The sequence below is a fragment of the Corvus brachyrhynchos genome, unplaced genomic scaffold (genome assembly GCF_000691975.1).
Source record: "Corvus brachyrhynchos isolate BGI_N302 unplaced genomic scaffold, ASM69197v1 scaffold26, whole genome shotgun sequence".
NCBI classification, from domain to species: Eukaryota; Metazoa; Chordata; class Aves; order Passeriformes; family Corvidae; genus Corvus; species Corvus brachyrhynchos.
Window position 1 is genome coordinate 6,491,644 of NW_008239324.1, and position 18,453 is coordinate 6,510,096.

Below are 18,453 nucleotides of genomic sequence, written 5' to 3' on the forward strand. Positions count from 1 at the left end.
TGTTTTAAAGGAGAACAATTAAATACTTGTTCTGTAGTGCCTATAGCTGTATTGTTAGTGCTTGAGATGTATAATTTCTAAGGCACACTTGCATTTCTCTGGCACTTTATACTTTCTTTTCCTACTGAGTTTCACTTATCTTTATTTAATGCGTTATGATTCATCTTAGATTTTTCTTGTATTTTTCTCTTAATCTTTATTCACTGCTCTACCCTCATCCCTTCAAGACACACAGTCTTAGCATAGGCTGATGCTTCAAGCCATGATGTTCCTGACCAGTGTATGTGAGAGAACTAACTGTCTTGTGCCGCTTGTATCAATCCAGCATTTAGAAAAGGGAAAGATCTGTGATAGAAGAGCCCTAGCACTGGTCTTTGTGGGCATTACTGCCATGGCTCAGTTTGGTTGACTGTCTGATGTGCTGGAAACCATGTTTGCTTCCCCATTCCCCCTGACTGATGAGCAAAGGAAAAAGAATTCTTTGTTTTCCTCTTTGACTGCAAAGGCTGACGAATGTTGAGGAAAAAGGGGATGTTGTGTGTGAGAAGACTGAAGAAAAAGAATCAATTTTTTTATTCCTCCTTTGACTTTCTGCAAATGGAGGCAAAGGGAGGATACTGGCTGTTCAACACATTTTGGGTCCTGTAAACTGTTCTTGGAGAATTTGAGTTGCTCGCTGTAGCTTTGCTAAGCAGCTGCATGGCCAAATCTGCTTGATTCTCAGTTGCTGAAAACTGGACCAAGTCAGTCCATGTCCATTTGCTTGCAGCCTGAGAAAGCTGTGAGTAAGAGAGTCACATGAGCCATCTGTTTGCACACTTACCAGCTCGAGATTGCATCAGTTTGCATCGAACTACAGCCTGAACTCGGTGTTTCTGCACTACTTGAACCAGGTGCTTTTTTACTGAATCCTCATGGGCTGCTGGCACCGTCAGTATGGACCCTGTCAGCTGTGCTGGCTGGGCTTCAGCCTGTGCCACTGGTTTATTTTTTAAATGAGCTCATGGTCTTAGCTCTGCAAGTCTTTCATGAATGCTGACTGACGACATGGGTTTTATACTCTTCAGTCAACCTTACTTCTTTTTCTGGATTCATACCTTTTACTAGGTTAAGAAATGTGGAATTTTTACAGCAGCATCTTTGATCATAGCTCCTTGCTGCCATTTATGTTTCTGTTCCATTTTGAAAATATTAATACATAATAACTGTCATCTTCAAACTCAGCTGCCTGGACTACAAGGCAACTGCTACTTCCTAGATAATAGGAAACAGTGCTGCTTTATTATGTGGCTCTGCATTTTAATTTCATTACTGTTATTAAAATAATAATTCTTCTTTTTGACTTAATATCATCTACTGATGTATAATTTCTAGCTGCAAACCAAATTGTCCCCAAGATTGTGGGATGAGGTGAAAACCAGTTTTGCAGACACTTGTATATGGTATTTGCAAATTGAATCATTGTAGTTCTAATCTGTACATCACCAAAACTTAATTTCATCATTTCAGCAAAGCTGCACTATATGGACACGACAAAGAGAATGATGTTTTTGGGGTTTTTTTTAGTGTTATGGTAGTATTACTTTAAAGCAGTACCCATGGTGAGCTAGATGTGTATGTTATAAATAGTTATAAATGGAAAGGGAGAGAGTTTTCTCACTTTGATACTGTAGATAATGTCTAAAAGGTGCTTTGAAACATGACATACTGTCTGAGTTTGAGAGGTGTAGCTAGTAAGTAAAAGTTTTGAATGTATTAAAAGTGTAGAGGTAAATTTTCCCTAATCAAGGCAACTTTCTTAACATTTAAAAACTAGAAATAGAAAAGGACAGGGCAAGGAATGGAAATAAAGTGTCAGATAACTGATCTAAATTGACTTGCAGCAATTAGTATGAAAATAAAACTTCACAATTATGAGCTCATAACCCTGCTTTGTAAATGCGTGCTTTGAATCCAGGAATGTGATCACGTTTCACTTGGAAAGGCAACGAAGGTTTTTAGTGTGATAAATGATGGGATGGTGTGGTGCTATTTTTTCTGCAGAATCAGCTGTTCCATTCTGCTTTCAAAAATTTATAGTTGTAAAGATAAGATATACATTGAGGAAAGAAAAAAAAAGCCCTTGAAATTGTATGAGAGGCTGAATGGCTGTAAGTGTTTTGCCTCAATTGAACCAAATTTTTTAGTATGTATATCTTGTCTGTAAACTGAGAAGATAAAATTTCTTCCTTGACATAAATACAGCCATATCAGCAGTTAATGTGGCCTGTTAGGTCTAAGGAGAATCATTGCTCTATGTTATTATTTGTATCTGTCTGGTATGGATACCCAGTACTTTATCAAGGTTAATAAAAGTGTGTGCCATAAAAAGTATTTCAGGAGCCTATTGAATGTGTAGAGGAGTGCTCTAGCCAGCTCTAGTGGAGTTTGATATGGGCTGTGTTATCAGTTATTGGATTGTAGACCCCAAAAAGCAGAAAATTTTGTGCCCAGGCTCTGGCAAGCTCTTTGCTTTTTCTGCCTGAACTTTGCTGTTTAATTTTGTGTCTAGAGATACTTTTTTCATCTGTGCCTAACAACTGGTAGACAAGCAATGACTGTTCTGTTTCCAAACACCAGGTCTGTGCTGATACCATGAGTTAAGTCGGCTTGTTTGTTGACCACATACCTTTCTGTTGTAACTCAGTGTTTGCTGATGGTGGTTTGGTTACCTCATGTGTAACCTTGCTGTTAAAAATCTCCGTTAGCTGCTCTCTGCACTGAAGAAATGCACCTGTTTTTATTTCCAGGAATGACGTTGGCTCAGGCTGTAGCAATTCTTCAGAAACACTGTCGCATTATCAAAAATGTCCAGGTTCTCTACAGTGAGCAGGTGAGTAGTGCATTGGCTGGGCAGGAAGTGCACCTCATGGTGAATTAAGACATGCTTTGTGCTAATGTACGTATTGTATGAATTGCAGGGCTATTTGAAATTGAATTACACCAAATTATTGCCACCACATCAGAGATGTAGCTTTTATAAATTTCATGTCAGATGTAATAATCCTCAGCATAGCAGTGCAGTGATTTAACAGCTGTCAGTTTTGTAAATGCAGTGGAGGAGTGGCATAGTTTTTCCTTTAAGAAGTGAAATGTTATGTAATTAGCTGGACAGTTTAATTCTAGTCTATTTACTTCATAATTTTGAAGTGTTGCTGCAGTTTAAAGAACTGAATCACTCATTACTTTCTGCTTTTGTGTTTGGTCCAGTGGTGATGAATCCCATGAAAAACCTTCCATACCTTTTCTCTGCATCTGCAATATTGTCTGCAGAAAGTAGATGCAGTGATTTAAACCAGCTGTAGATGTTTTAATAATTCTTCATAAAGCAGCATCATGTTCCTGATGTTTGACTTCCATCAAGAAGGGGACTAGAAGCAAAACCCTTCTGCTAGATCAAGTAAAATGTGTTATTCTGATGGAAATGTAAGGGGAGGTAGGACGAAGGAGGATTGTGACTTTCCAGATGTTTTATGTGCAATGCATGTTAATAAGAGGATGATATTCATATGTTGCAAATTACAGCTCTCTCCTTCAGGAAAAAGGCGTAGTCTGTACAATGTCAGTTTGTATCAAAACAAGGATTCAGGCCTTGTGCATTTGCAGTGAATACTGAATGGCTAAGAACAACCTTGACTCTGGTGTTCAGTGCTGGATACATATTTCATGTTATTAAATGAATTATCCTTTTTTTTGTTTCACTTTATGTGGATTTATGGGTTTTATGAATTGCAAATCTGGCTCCTTGTGATTAATGCATGGGAGCATCCGTCTGGCAGTGAACATATTCCTTGTTTTTGTATTCTTTGGAGGTTTTTAGTGCACCACAGTGCATTTGAATTATTTCTAGGGTTGTTTAGATAAATGATGAGATTCCTGTTCCAGTCAGATTGTACAATTATGGAAGGATTAATGGTTCGGTGCTAGCAAGCAGAGGTGGTTTCTTACACCTCTTGGGAAGTTACATTGTTCTTGACTGTGTACACTGAACTTCTGTCTGCCAAAGACAGGTTTAGTGGTTTGGGTTTTTTGTTTTCCCAAAATTGTCCTGGGTTGCAGTGTATTCTATTACCATCCCCATCAGCCGTTGAAATCAGGTGGGGCAGTGTTTCCTTGCCTCCTCCCCCCAGACTATCTTTCTGTTAATTGCCCATCATTGTCCTGCCGCCTGACTCAGAGATAACTCCCTCCGGACTATCTTCTGTTAATGAGCCTAATCAACACTTTGCCTCATGACTCGTTACCCCATTGTGAGATGCTCCACCCAGAGGGAGGAACCAAGCATCCCATCGTGGATATAATCTGAGGCTGAACACCAGAGACACCGGCTTCCCACTGGATTTCCAGAGGACAGGAGCTACACAGCCACCATTGGACTTCCTGAGGAAGAGCAGACTGTTTTACTACAGGATCACTGCTTTCAGAAGACTGCAGCCACCATTTCTACCAGACTGCTACCACCACCCTGCCTAACAGGGTGTCAGGTTGTACCTTGACTCTGTCAGTTTGACAGTGTTTTCTTTTACCTTTTTTTTTCCCCCTTTTCTTTAATTTCCATTAAATTGTTATTTCTGACTTAGTGCCTCTCACTGGTTTGTTTTCAAACTAGCACAAAAATGTAATAAATATAAAGATGTTTTAGCATCTGCATAGTGTAACAAAATAGTAGTTCTCAACTTTCTGGAATAGTTCTACTGGTTATATTTTTTTTCTGTATATTATTGCAATTCAGTGCCTGATATTCTTTTTCACACACCACTCAGGGCCTGCATTTGACTGTCTGGCTCTGTCCTCACCCTCATGCAGAGTGCCATGCATTTCATTAGCAGCTGAGCACAAAGAACTCAGCTCTTAGAAGATTCAAAGCTTTAAAATTTACTTTGCCATGCACAACTTCTATCTAGCTAAACTGTACCTGAACAGCCTTCATGTTTTTCCTCTTTGCCTTGTAAAAGAATGCCTTTGAGCACAGTGATCAAATGTTATTTAAAGCTGTTGCGTCTAAAGCACTGAATTTCTGATCCTGGAACTCCAGCAGTGAGTATTTCCTTCCAAAAATTTATATGGCAATTAAATGCAATTAGATCTGCCCACGGTGCTCTCTTTAACTTGACATAAATGGGATGCCTAAATTGTGCCAAAAAAAGCTTGATGAATCCTTTTCTGTGAATAAAAGAATTTTAACTCCTTTTTGGTCAGTTTAAGTGGGATACTAATTGCCTTTGTTTTCCTAAGCTTCTTCCTCTGGATTTTGGTTGATGGGATTGTTCAGTGATAACAGTTTTTCCTGCATCTTTATGTAGATTAGCAATATAACTGCACATCTGTGGTGCTTCCTTCAGGAAGAACTCTCCTGTTGCTTCTTGGCATCATCTTTCATACTTGAGGTTCTATTTTGTGTATTAAAAGTCACATGAACTAAATTTGTGCCCTTGAATCTTTCCATGTATTAGAAAATAAGCTAGCATAAACCAGAAGTTATTTGCTGTACTAATTATCAGGCTTTTCCTCAGATGTTTGGGGGTTTTTTTCCACCCACTCAAAAGTACTTGTAATGCTCTCATTAATTTTGGAATAACCTCATGAAAACTTTGTTTAGAAACCAGTGAAATGCAGAGCATATCCCATAGCAGAACAGCTCTGCTGGTGTGTTTGAATGCAAGATTACAAGTTTTTTTTGCTCTATCTGTAGCCTTTCTAAATGAGATTTATAAGGGATTAGAAAAAGACTGTCAGGATCAACATTAGATCTTTTTATCTCAAGCTTATAGTTCTGTTGCAGTGCTGCTTCAGTTCTATACAGAACCATAAAATTTGTCAGCAAGAGTGAGGTATTGATGCCACTGTGTGAAATGTTGTGAAAGTTTCATTTAGGAGACAGTTTACCCACTAGATCACTGGTGTTCAGGAAAGATGAGCTCAAACTGAACCAGCTTCAGGAAAAGCTACTGCAGTGATCCAGAGGAACAGGAAATCTGCATCACAGGGAATGGAAAGCCCCATGGCTTGTTTTCACCTAGTGTTGTGAAGTCTAGGATCTGATTACTTCAGTATATGGTTTGGGAAGGGGTGGGACATGCACGTGAAAATGCTCAGAAAGTGTCAAGGCTAGAAGACAGTGCTGATGTGAGAAAATTGAGGGTGAGAATTGGACTTCTGACAGTCAAACCCCAGAGCTTCTCCCAGTAGAGCAAAGTAAGGTGGCTTATGCTTAATTGATGAAAGGGCTTGTATGGTGTGGCTGCCCACTTCAGAAGCCTTTTTTTGCCCCAGTTGTCCATCCCTATTCTGTCTTTTGCTAGGAAACTGCCTGGTGCAGTTCTAGGCCATGAATCTTGCTGCCTGCCTGCCATTCAACCTTTTTTCTCCTCTGAGGAGACAGCTGTGGGGGATAGAGCATTTTGAAGCAAATGTGCTTTAGATGGTACATGATCAAAAAGCTGAACTGGGGCCAAGTGACTGTGTCTGTGTGAATTGCACTGGTTGAGCAGAGAGCAGCTTCCCCAGTGACCCAGCAGACTGAGAGGGCGCAGAGCCTATGCAGACACCAGGAAAGCCAGTGGAATGTCTCCTATTGACTCCAGCAGACTGCAAATTAAGCCTTTAGTTGTTATGATTCACAGTAACTAAGGAAACCTAAATTCACAACATAAGAGTCTGAAGCCTTCCTTTTGAGGCCTGAAAAAGACTGTGACAGTTTGAGTTTTGAAGTGGAAAGCCATCTTTTTGTCAAGCACATGCCTGGTTCTGATGTGAGACTTGGTATTTTTGTGCACCAAGAATGCAACAGAGGCTGTCCCTAGATGATGTCTCTGATGCTAAACTGGGAGTGTTAATTTTCGGGGTGGGGTTTCGTTGGTTTCTGGTTGGTTTGTTTGTTTTTAATGGAATTGGGAGTTACATTGTTTCGAGTTTTTTGGTTTTGTTTTTTTGTTCTTTCCCCCACTTACAATAATGGACAAAGTACCCTTGTAGGAGTTCTTGCAGGGCACAGATATTACACAGGCACTTCTGGTTTTTTTCATAAGGAAACTGAAGGGGTTGAGAGGTGGTTGAGAGGTTTGGCCAAACATATTTTAGTTATGCTTATTAATTGAACAAATGATTGTTTTCTGAGACACTTTTGTTTTTCCAAAGTAACCAATTTATACTTTTACAGTGATACCTATCTTTACAAAGAAGTCTTGAAATTAAAAACCTAACAGCTTTTTTTTGTTTTACAGTCACCTCTTAGCCATGACCTCATCCTTAACCTGACTCAGGATGGAATCAAACTGCTGTTTGATGCTTTCAATCAGAGACTTAAGGTAATAAAACATCCCTCTTGCAAACAGACATTGCAAACCAAAACCCTGGGATGTATTGACACTTAACAGAGCATAAGTATGTGGCTCATTTAATTAGTCTTACATAAAGTGCTCTCTTGTGATTTTGAACTGCAGTTCTTCTGTGGGATTTAAATCTTTGTTTATGGAAGTAAGACACCTTACCTTTGTTCTGGGGACTGTACAAATGCCACAGGAGTGTGATGGTGCAGTGTGGTCTCGCTTGCCCATCTTGTCTCAAGGTGCACAGGAGCTGCACGAGGCCCTTACTAGAGCTAGGCCTTGGATTTGAAATCAGATCATCATTAATGGAAACCAGACAGTGTTGTTTTATGCCCAGGTTGTTCCTTTATGTGGGCTGCCATTTTATTTATGGAGTTGAACTCCCTCCTATTCATAGTTTTCATTTAAGTTAGCTTTGCAGAGTACTTTTGTGGCTGTGAGTGTGTGATTCCCCCCAGAAAGCCACGTCCATGCATCTTGTGAGCAGCTGCCTCCTGCACTGATTTCAGTTTGTTCTGGATGAGTTTTGGTTCCTGCAATTGATGTCTTCAATTCTGCTTTTATGCTTTTAGGTGACCAGGAGTTGATCTCCATCTCTCAAGGATGCTTAGTGTAGTTAAGATGCAAAATAAAAGGCAGGCTGGTCACTACCTTCCCGTGGCATTTATCCTTGCAAGGTATCTTGTAATGGAAGTGGTATTTTTTATTCATACAAAATGGGCAGCTGTGGGACTGTAGAAGTATGACTACATGAGTACAAAATTTTGAAAACCTCTTAACTGAAGCCTTTAAAATATCTGTGTGTAACTTCTTAGTTATTCAGGGTGATCCTTTCAGCCAGACCAGCTGTGCTGAACAGTTGTCACTGGTTCTCACCTGGTGGGTGTAAATTTCACTGTGACAGAAGTGGTTAGGTGTTGATTGGCTAATTGGGTGAGAGTGAACTGCTCTAACTGCTGTGTTGCATAACACTTGAGAGTGGAAGTGTGGAGTTAAATGTGATACTAAAAAAATTGAATGCTTATCGTTTAGTTAAGTCTGGAATATGGTGCTCACATCCATACTTCCAGGGTTTGGAAGAGTGGTAGGTGGAGCCCTCTGCCCTTTACTCACATCTAAAATAAAACCAGAAGAAAAATATCAGTCTCCAGAGTTCAGCCATTGCTTTATCCCCAAAATTACCGTAGGAGAGTAGCATGTGCTATCAGCTGAAACTTAAGCTCTTTGTGTACTTCATACATATGAAATTGTTGAATAGCAACCCAGATTAGTTGTTGGAAGTACTTATTTCTCTAAGAATAGCCTGTAACACCATGGTATGCTTGTATTTTTCTAAAATTTTTTAATATTAATTATAAAAATACACATTTTGAGGAAAATTTTCAGTTCAAATTGAGCTCAGCTGTGGGACAACTGAAGACTTCTTTTCCCAGATTTCTGTTTGTAATTGCCTTATGGTAGTTTCTGTTCATGAAGTCATTCTGTAATAATGGTATTCTTGGTTTTGACATGTTTTTGAATTTATTTATTCAGACTGTGTATGTGCATTTACAATTTTTAAGAGAGTATCTTGAAAATTCTTTGTCAGCTGTATGAAATCTTTCCAACTGTATGTAATTCTGAAGGAGACTGAACTCAAAACTGGCATAATCATTTCTAGTACATGGCTTCCTTACTGACTTCTTTGGGAAATGTTGCAATCCTGCAGTGTTTTTGAGGTGCTGTAAGTAGTGTATACCTTGTCTCTTCACCTCCAGTTTCTGAGGGTCTGATTTTGTCACACCCAGCGTGCTAAGAACTAAGCAAGAGCTTTTCTCACCTTTCTCCATAATGTGTTTAAAAACTAGTTTAAAAGAAAGAATAGAAACCCCAAACTCTTCTGGTGTGTGTTTCTAGGTTTGTTTCAAAAATAAAAAAATACAGGAAAAACAATCTCTTCTGTTATGTTGTGGTTCCGTGGTCTAGTGACACTTCTGTTTGTTTGAAATATGAATAGTCAAGCTGTGTAAATGCATACAGTGCTATGAAAACTTATACTTGTAAAAGTGTTCAGAAAGCTTTCTAGAAGAAATTCGATGGGATCAGTTCAGAAGTGAGCAACAGGACTTGTTAAAGGATACTGTAGCTGTAAAGTAAGTAATGCCTGTTTTTAAGATGGTGTGACTCTGTGTTTTCAGTGTTGCTCAGCAGCGCAAAACTGGAAAAATCAGGCGGGCTTTCTTGTCTTAGTGTGTTGTTTTTTTTAAAACACACTTGCTAGTAAATTTGGCTGTGAAAGAGATTGAAGTACAGGCTACTAAGATGGAAAGTCTTGACAGTTCGAAGGAAGCTGGTGCAGGAATAAACTCAGCAATATTCCTAAGAAGTTTCCTCCCTTTTTTCAGGAAGAAGGGGGAAAGACTTGCCTTCAGTAGCCAAAACATTGCAGGAGGTGTTGCTAATGTGAATTGGTAGATCCAGGACCAGGTTCTGGAAGGAATTTTAGCATCAAGGTCTCTCATGTGTGCTCCCTCTGAGGTGGAGAAAGAGTTGGGTTTCACAGCATTGGTCTGTTATTGCTGGTAATACACATCTGAACATTTTTATAAGTCTTAGTAGTAATTATCAAAACAGGGAATATTAGGAAACATCAGCTGTTCCTCATTTAGGGCAACTGTCTTCTGTCTGTGTAGTAAACCCATCACTGAACAGTCCTTGGTCTTCTCAGTTTATGTTCTCTGCACATAGAATCACACTGATCCTTTTGTCAGCGTAGCTGCTGTGATTTAGAAAATAAATTTTTTTCTAGTGCTCTAGCCTATTCTTCATTATGACTCTCATGACTTACAAGATCCTTTGCCATTAATTTTTGCTAAGTTGCACTTGTTAATTCCTCTGATGTTGGTAAAAAGAAATGTTGACCTGAGTTGATCTGAATCATGGGAACAGGACTGTTGGCAAACTGGTGCCTGTTGGCTGCTGTGAGGGTGTTTCTCTTGGGGGGAACCACATTTGTGCCACTGCAATTCCTTGTGCACTGCTCCTGGTTGTTCAGCTCATCCTTTTGTCTTCTGCTGTGCAGTTTGTTCAGTAGAACTTCAGGAGGGTGCCCAGTGCACTTCAGTAGTGGCTGCAAAACAAGATCTGGGGTGGGGCTGGTCCTCTCTATTTTCAGAAAAATTTTGTGGAGGGAAAAGATGTGCAAGATCACTAAAAAAAAAAAAGTAAAATCAGTCCTAGCTTTTCATGAAAGTAGCCTTTGTTTTTTAATAGGCTTTAACAGTGAAGGAAATCTGGACATGTCAGCTGCACTTGATTTAAAATACTAGATAACCAGGTTTTTCCAAGAAGCATAATTCCAAGTGTATTTCATTAAGAAGAAAAATGTATTTGTTCTCTTATGTTGGTTCTGCCAAATTTTAGTTTGTTGTGCCCTACTTGTTGCTTATATTCTGAAATGCAATTAAATGTTGACTTTTTTTTCTAAATATATATATAGAGGTAGTGGTTTAAACATTGCAAGTTGTTTTATTTAGGGTTATTTGCTGGGCATCTCCCAAAACCAAGACTTCCTTCTCAGCTGGTGATATTTTTAGGCTTTAAAGCCACACTTGGTAGCAAGCTCCCTGGGAAGTTCTGCTTTATTCTCTCACTGAAGAGTGAGTCCTGTCTGAATTTGCCAATGATTTGTTGGAGGATTTTACAAAACAAAATTGTGTTTTACCTTTTCTTTAGAGTGGTTGTGAGCTGTACGTATTTTCTTTTTCTGCTGACACTGGAACATGTATGTAGGGTGGAAGAAGCTTGCATTTGTCCATGGCTACTTGCCAAAAATCATCTGCTTAAAGCCCAGTGTAGCCTCAAAATCCAGTGACAGTCATAAAAATCATATGACATCAGTCACAGATGCATGTTTGCAGTGATGTATTCAGAACAAAGGATCCGTATCTAATATTTTCTGCAGAGAGGAAGGCTCCTTGGAATATTCAGTAAGGTCTACAAGATTTAGTAGCTATCAGAACTGGGTATGATGGCTTGCCCTGATTCTTTGTGGCCTGCTCTTCTGATTGTCCTCTCTAATGCTTGGCGAGGTTGCAAGATACCTTATGTATAATTGAAATTGAATACCATTACTAAGTCTTGCTGTGTTCATCTTTTACTTTAGAAGAGCTGGGAAGTTACAGCAGTGCAGTCAGTGTTAGAACTTGGTGCCTTGCACAGGCATTCTTCAGGGTAATAGGAGCAACCCAAGGAATGGCCCATTGTTTGACATTCATCAGAGGATTCCCTAATTAGCTAATCCTTGCTATTGCTTTTCTTTGAATTTAAGAGTAAACTTTGTAGAAATCAAAATACTGATGTGTCAGTGAAAATATTTCTTCTTGCAGGCAGTGCTGATGTACATGGGATATGGGGGTTCTCTCCTGAACCCAGAGTTGTTCAGTCCTTATTTCAGATGTGCAGTTGCTGAGTCAGTTTTTGAAGTTTGATCTCTGACACTGAGGTTTATCTTGACAGAGTTCTATAAGAAGGGGAGGAAACAGCACTAGCTACTCTTGCCGTTTGACAAGGATTTGCCTCTAATGATTTGCAAATGTCTGAACTATGGCAATGTTTCTGTTTCCTGTGTTTCAGGTGATTGAAGTTTATGACTTGACTAAGGTGAAGTTAAAATATTGGTAAGTGATTTAAGACCTCCCATGATTTACTCTTGGTTAGAGTGGCTGGTTTTATTCCTTTTTTTTTAAATCCTGAATTCATTTTTTCAATTATTCTTTTTAAAAATCAAAAATAGCTGTTATAAAGTAATGTGCATAATCATTCTTTCTTGAACATAGCACTCAGTTAAATTACCAGTTTACTCTTCAGTCTTGGAGACTTACAATTTAAATGTGGTATTGCCATTAGTAAATGTTTGTAGCATCTGTTTGGTTTCCTTCAGGCAGATTAATTTTGTTTTCTTTTTCAGTGGTGTCCATTTTAACTCTCAGGCAATTGCTCCAACCATAGAACAAATTGATCAGTCATTTGGAGCAACACATCCAGGAGGTAAGCCAAAAAAATTCTGAGAAGCACACCTAGCCTGACAGACTTCATTCTAGGAAACCTTTCCAGTATGTCTGCCTAGAGCAATGTGTAGGCAGTTCTGTTGTCATAGGATGTGAAGCTGTGTTCCAGAATGGTCATATTCTTATAGCTGGGAGATCATGTAAAATGTACTGTCAGTTCAATTGTGACTCTCTTTTAAAAGTGGAATGGTGAGGCAGAGAGTCACTGGCACAGAGTGGTGTATTCAGATGTCAGTAATGATCTGTTTTGAACTGCCAGTACCAGAAAACTGTGAGCTTTGTTGCTGATGCTGTTGTTGTTACACATCCTTAAGCATGGTCAGCTCTCAAGCATCCTTAGGCATTGTGTATCCCATGAGCACAGACATTTGAGTTGATCTCTGTGCAGAGTCACCCAGGGCTGTTTGCTCAGTCTCCATGCTCTGTGAACGTGGTTATACCCCTGCTAGGCAGGATCAAATCTGAGCTGGGGAGGTGTGAAGTCAGTCTATGTGCAGCATGAGCAGAACCAGGATAAGTTTGTTTAACCTGGCTGAACCCACGCTGACTCTTGCACAGCCACTCAGCTGTTCACCACCTCTGCAGCAGGAGAAAGACTATCTTTAAGCTCCTTGTTTATATGTGAAAATGAAGAGTGTATTTCAGGGGGTTGTTAGGCTATGAAAATAAGCCAGTGGTGAAACTTTGAAGAGGATATTTATAATTAAACTGCCCGGGAACTTTCAAGAAATGGAGCCACAAACTGGCACAGCAAGGAAGAACATTAACTCCATATAGTCAAGATATCATTTTCAGAGCCTCATTTTCTATTTTTAGCTTAAGTCTGCCCATTTGCAGTAGTCAGGCTGATCCCAAACAGGCGAGTGTTCTTTGTGATGGATGGTGATTGCATACCCAGCCCTTGTCTCTGCTCTCTGCAGACAATCTCTTGCACATTACAGAACAGGATTTATTAACTGGGGAGGGCCATGTGGGTAGATCAGTGTCATTGCATAAAAGCCTCTAGTAGTACATGAATATCAGATTGAGATAAATGAAGCTTGGAGCATTTCTAGCTGTAATACCCCAAGGACCAGAATTAGCCTTTTTAAATTTTGGTCCTGACATTAACAGTTCCTCTTAGACAGAAACTCTGAAATGTATGGTTAAATTGATTATGGAAATGGTATATACAAGAGACTGTAGAAGTTAAGAAGGGTAAAAGTGCTTCCGTGTCCTGGGTGGCTTATAATTTTTATTTGTTCCATGATGATAGTTTATTTGCAAATATTTAGAGGTGGAGCACTTCCAAAATTGTGATATTATGAGCTTTAAAAATACATATCTAGCCGTAAGCATTGCCTGTGGTAGTGATAGCATGTTTTATTACTGCATAAAATAGTATGCAAGCACTTAAAAACATAGTTTGGCACCACGTGTCCTTGTGCTGAATTTGCAGATCTTGTGCACCTGTCATATTCAATTAAGAAAACTTGCACGCTTGCTTCATCTGGTGATAGTTTTTCATAACATCTTTTCATCTAGTGACATGTAGATAAGAAAATGTATTTATTAAAATGTTGGCCTCTATTACCATTTCACTAGTGCATTTGCTTATTCAAGTTTCCTCATTGGAAAAATACTTCTTGCATTAACAGCCTACTTAGCAGAAGTAAATGCTCTGTATTAAGCTGCCTGTCACAACCAGTTTGAACTGTATTATGCAACACAAGTTTTTGATAACTCTTTTTTTTCCTTTGTGTTTTCTGAAACAGAAAAGGCAAAAAACCAGAATGGTTTTCAGCATGTGGGAGTGATGGTGATTGTGTTTTCATGTTCCACAAAAATTGGAGGTGGGGTGGGAGGAGAAACCTTCCTCCTCATGTGACCAAAGTACCAAATGTTTTCATGAATGAAGGGAACATAACCATCCCTTTACTTCTCTGTGCTAGTATTCCTCCAAACCCCCAAGCACTTCAAAAGTATTTTGTTGTTTATCTGTTAACCTCCACTAGAATTTCACTCAAAATGTTGTCTTTCACTTCAAACCAAGGTGGTTGCAGCAGAACTTTCCTGCAACAGGATACAGTGGTAGTTTCAAAATAAATTTCAAAAGGTTAGCAACAGTTTTGTGTTGAAACCGACCTTCAGTGAGCATTTTTGGTTTTGCCAGATCAGTGGTTTTAAAAAAGAAGCGTCATCAGAAAAATCAACCAGCTTCATTACTTTTTGGCTAACATTAGTTTGAAACATTGCAGTACCTTTGTCATGGGGCTTACTGAAATACAACCACTTTGGAGGTCAACAGCTTCATCAAAGCCAAGATTTTTATCCCACATTTCCATGATTCTCTGACCTGACCTCCTGCTGGGAAGTGCTTGCTTTTGCCAGTGGCTCTATTGAAACCACATCCTGTCCTGAGTCCTCATGGATGTGGCTTTGTGCCGAAGTGCCGTTTAGCAAGGATCAGGGCTGTAGGGTTCAACTCAAGTCATAAGGTAGAAGAAGAAGACCTCCTTCCCTCCTACCACAGGGGCCTTGCAAAGCTGGAGGGGGTTCCTGTGTTCTAGCTCTCTAACTCGACTTCAGCAGTGGCCCACGCTCCCCTAAGGTGCCAGAAAAGTCTTGTGCTTGATTCCCATAAGAACTGACTTTTGGATCTGCCTCTGCTTTTACTAAAGCTGTGTCCATTTTGCAGCCTTGCTGCTGTTGGTGGCTTTGTCCTTCCAGCTCTACAGAAATATTTCCCAGCTGGTCATACTCTGCTGCCTTCCTGGAAGGCAAACCTCCTCCCTTTCCCCCACTCAGAGTGCAGCAGCAAAGAAGCAGTCTTTTTGCTTCTATCAGCAATTTTGAATGGAATTAGCAGGGTACCTGTTTGGTAAAAAAATGTTAAAAATAATAATTAAAAAAAGCCTTACTTGTTCAGTCATGTGGTTGTGATCTATGGTTTTGAGGGAGACATGAGAGAACTTCCCAAGAATAAAAAAATTCCTTGCCCTTTAAACCTAAGCATCAACAAACATTGCAGGGGATGGGAACTGATGCGATTTCTATAATCAGATATCACGCTTGGCATGACTAGGGGAAAAATAATTCTCCAGCTGGCTGTGGCCTTTGGAAAAGATGTATCATAATTTTTCACATGACAGTGATTTGTGTAATTTTCCTGCCGATCAAAACATTTCCCTCTCTCCACACGTTTTCCTTTCAGTGACAAGCGTGGAAAAGACTCTTAGCCAGCACATTCTGCAGAAAAGGCAAACGATGACTTTTGAAAGCTTAATGCTTATTGCTCAACTATTATTTTTCTATCCTGGGTGGCCTGGCACTGTCCAGATACCTTGTGATATGTCTTTCAAGTTGAATATTTGGAAGACACTGTGGGAGGGAGAGAATAAAATATTTCTTTGTATGCATTTTCTCTCTATGCTATGTCATTTTAAATATAACATTTTAAGAAAAAAGGGAATGTTGAACCTTTGGTATTCCTTTGGTAAAATGGAAGAAAGCAGCTTCTCTTGTTAGAGAGTTTCTTTATTGTTTTTAGCCCCTGGTGTTTTCAAGCTGTCAGCTCCTGTGTGTTATGAGAACAGTCTGTTCCCCCAGTGGCTACAGGGCACAGGTTGAAATTTGTAAAATCAATCCCAAAACAGTTCCCAAGTTCTCAGTCTTCAGGATTGTTTTTTAATCTTTCCACAGTCTCAGAAAACAGTATGTCTTGTTAGAGTAAGTGCTGTGACGACATTTATTGTTGTTTGTAGTTGATGTTGTGCAATTGATTGCAATGAATCAGGACATCTCGTGATGTGGTGACAGCTGGAAGTCTGTGCGTGCTCTAATTTATTAGTGCTCTTTGTCGGAGCTGACTGGTTGGCTGCTGTTTCTGGTGATGCTATTTTTAATTAGCATTGTAAATGGCCCAGGACCTGTGTGTCTGAAGCATTTCCTCCTTGTGCTGTTACCTGGGAATGCATGGAGCTGATTGGGGCATGGGAGCTCCTCTTGGGAGGAGAGGTGGAAGTGCAGGTCGCAGGGTGAGCTCTCCTTTGAACTCCCGTTTTGTGCTGCCCCGTGGTGTGAAAGAGGAAATTATCAGTATTCTGTGCACATCTCTCTCAAAGACTTTCTGGTTAATACTGTACAATGTTTTACATAACACTGAACAGAATTGTTTTGTACTAGTAGTGGCTATTTAAACTACTTTAGAGATATTAAGGTATAATTGATTGTGTCATACTGTATAATTGTGTTGTTAGGGATAGGGTAGTGCCTGCAGGCTTGCAGAGACAACTGTAATGAATTTATGGTTTCTCTTATTGCTGTGCTTTTACTGCATCAAATTAAAAGTAAAGCTGTTACTGTCCTGTGTAATTTGTGTTCCTCCTGCATTCTCAGATGTAACAAATTCATTGAGGTGATGAAGGTGCTGTTAGATATCAACTGGAGAATTCTTAGATTATTTTGGTAACTCTGTTTTTTCTTTCTTTTCCCTTTTAGTGTATAACTCAGCTGAGCAACTCTTTCACCTCAATTTCAGAGGACTGTCGTTTTCTTTTCAGTTAGACTCCTGGACTGAAACCCCGAAGTACGAGGTGAGCAATCATTCTTAGTTAATGGATGGTCTTTTTGCAAGTACCTCTATGGTACTTGCAAAGTATCACCTAATTGTGTCTTGCTGTCTTTTGCAAGCAAAAGGAACCAGTAATTTGGAAGGAATTGAACCCCTCAGTTGTGTTCTTATTAATGCTATGTAACCATCTCAAAGTTAAAAATTTACCTCCTGTTGGCAAAAGGCATGTGCTTAGGGGTTTTGCTTGCATCATGAACTGGGACTAACAATTCTGTTGGTGAAGGGAGTCTTCTAAAAATGAGTGCTCTCTATGCAAATACATAAATATTAAGCAATCTACTGGGAGGCTGTTCTTTTATCAGATGTTTTTGAATCTCATCAAAGTGATTATGCAACTAAAGTAGGATAGACTTCATAAAATACATTTTCATCTTAAGTGTCCTTCAGTATGAGTGCTTTTAGCAAGCCAAATGAGTGAGGTTTTTTTGTAATGCCTGTTTGCATATTCACCAAATGTTTGGATGAGTTACTGAATAATTAAATGCATTACTGCATTCTCTGAAATCTTTGTAAATCACTGTCTAAAATGGAAACAAGATCAGGTCCTGTGTAGTTTTCTTCTGTACTAACAAAAATGTATGTATAACTTGTTTTGTGTGAGGATGGAAAAGCTCTCAGTTGTATAATCTGGGTTTATCAGTTAAAAAGCATGGTATTAAAATAAAGGAGCATATAAAGAGCCAAAACAAAGGGGAAGAAATCAACCAACATGATGACACGTTCTTTGTCACAGCCTAGTGCTTGAGTGGTTGTGGTTGACATGTCACAGGGGTAACCAGGGGAAGTTATTGTTTAGCAGTAGGGGAAGGTCAGTTGGGTTTAAATTGGAAGGTGAATAGAAACCTAGTAAACCAAACAAAAAGAATGACCCAACAAAGAGTAGTTTCTTTTCATGCAAGAGTTCCCAGGGCATTGATGAATGAAATGGCCAAGCTACTGAGGAAGTCAATTGTTACACCAAAGATTTGAAAAGATCATAAAATATCTCAAGTTGGAAGGGACCTGTAGGGATCATTGAGTCCAACTCCCTGCTCCTTGCAGGACTACCTGAAAGTACAAAATATTAAAACAAAACTGCTAGAACAGTGGAGAAAATAATTTTGCATTCTCTAAGTGTCTCATTCAGTGTTCTGGTCAGATTAGTAAAATACTGTTTGCAGAGTGTAATGCCAAAGTCTCCCCAGGAATAGGCAGCAGTAGGATTGTTTAGGAAACAGAGTAGTATGAAACAGTCCCTAGGAAAGACAAGTATTTGTGGAGATTTTTAGAGACAAACATTAGAAAAGATTGCAGAGTGAAGTCAAATTTGAGTATGTCGAAATCTGTCAAGTTCAGGGAAGATTGTATAGGAATGCTAAGCTACTTAGCAAAGCAGTGTAATCTTCTGCTTATGGAAATGGAAAAACTGAAGAAAAGTTTAGAGTTT

The 18,453-nt window shown here is 39.3% G+C and overlaps 1 protein-coding gene across 1 annotated transcript in view; it reads left to right on the top strand.

The window, feature by feature from the left end:
* The window catches only part of CUNH16orf70 (chromosome unknown C16orf70 homolog), a 36,504-nt gene that overhangs the window by 2,274 nt on the left and 15,777 nt on the right, over positions 1–18,453 (top strand). The window contains exons 2-6 of the mRNA XM_008638765.2: positions 2,790–2,872; positions 7,263–7,346; positions 11,982–12,025; positions 12,316–12,395; positions 16,895–16,989. Coding sequence (XP_008636987.1) covers positions 2,790–2,872; positions 7,263–7,346; positions 11,982–12,025; positions 12,316–12,395; positions 16,895–16,989 — 386 coding nt within the window. The remainder of the gene's footprint in view (positions 1–2,789; positions 2,873–7,262; positions 7,347–11,981; positions 12,026–12,315; positions 12,396–16,894; positions 16,990–18,453) is intronic.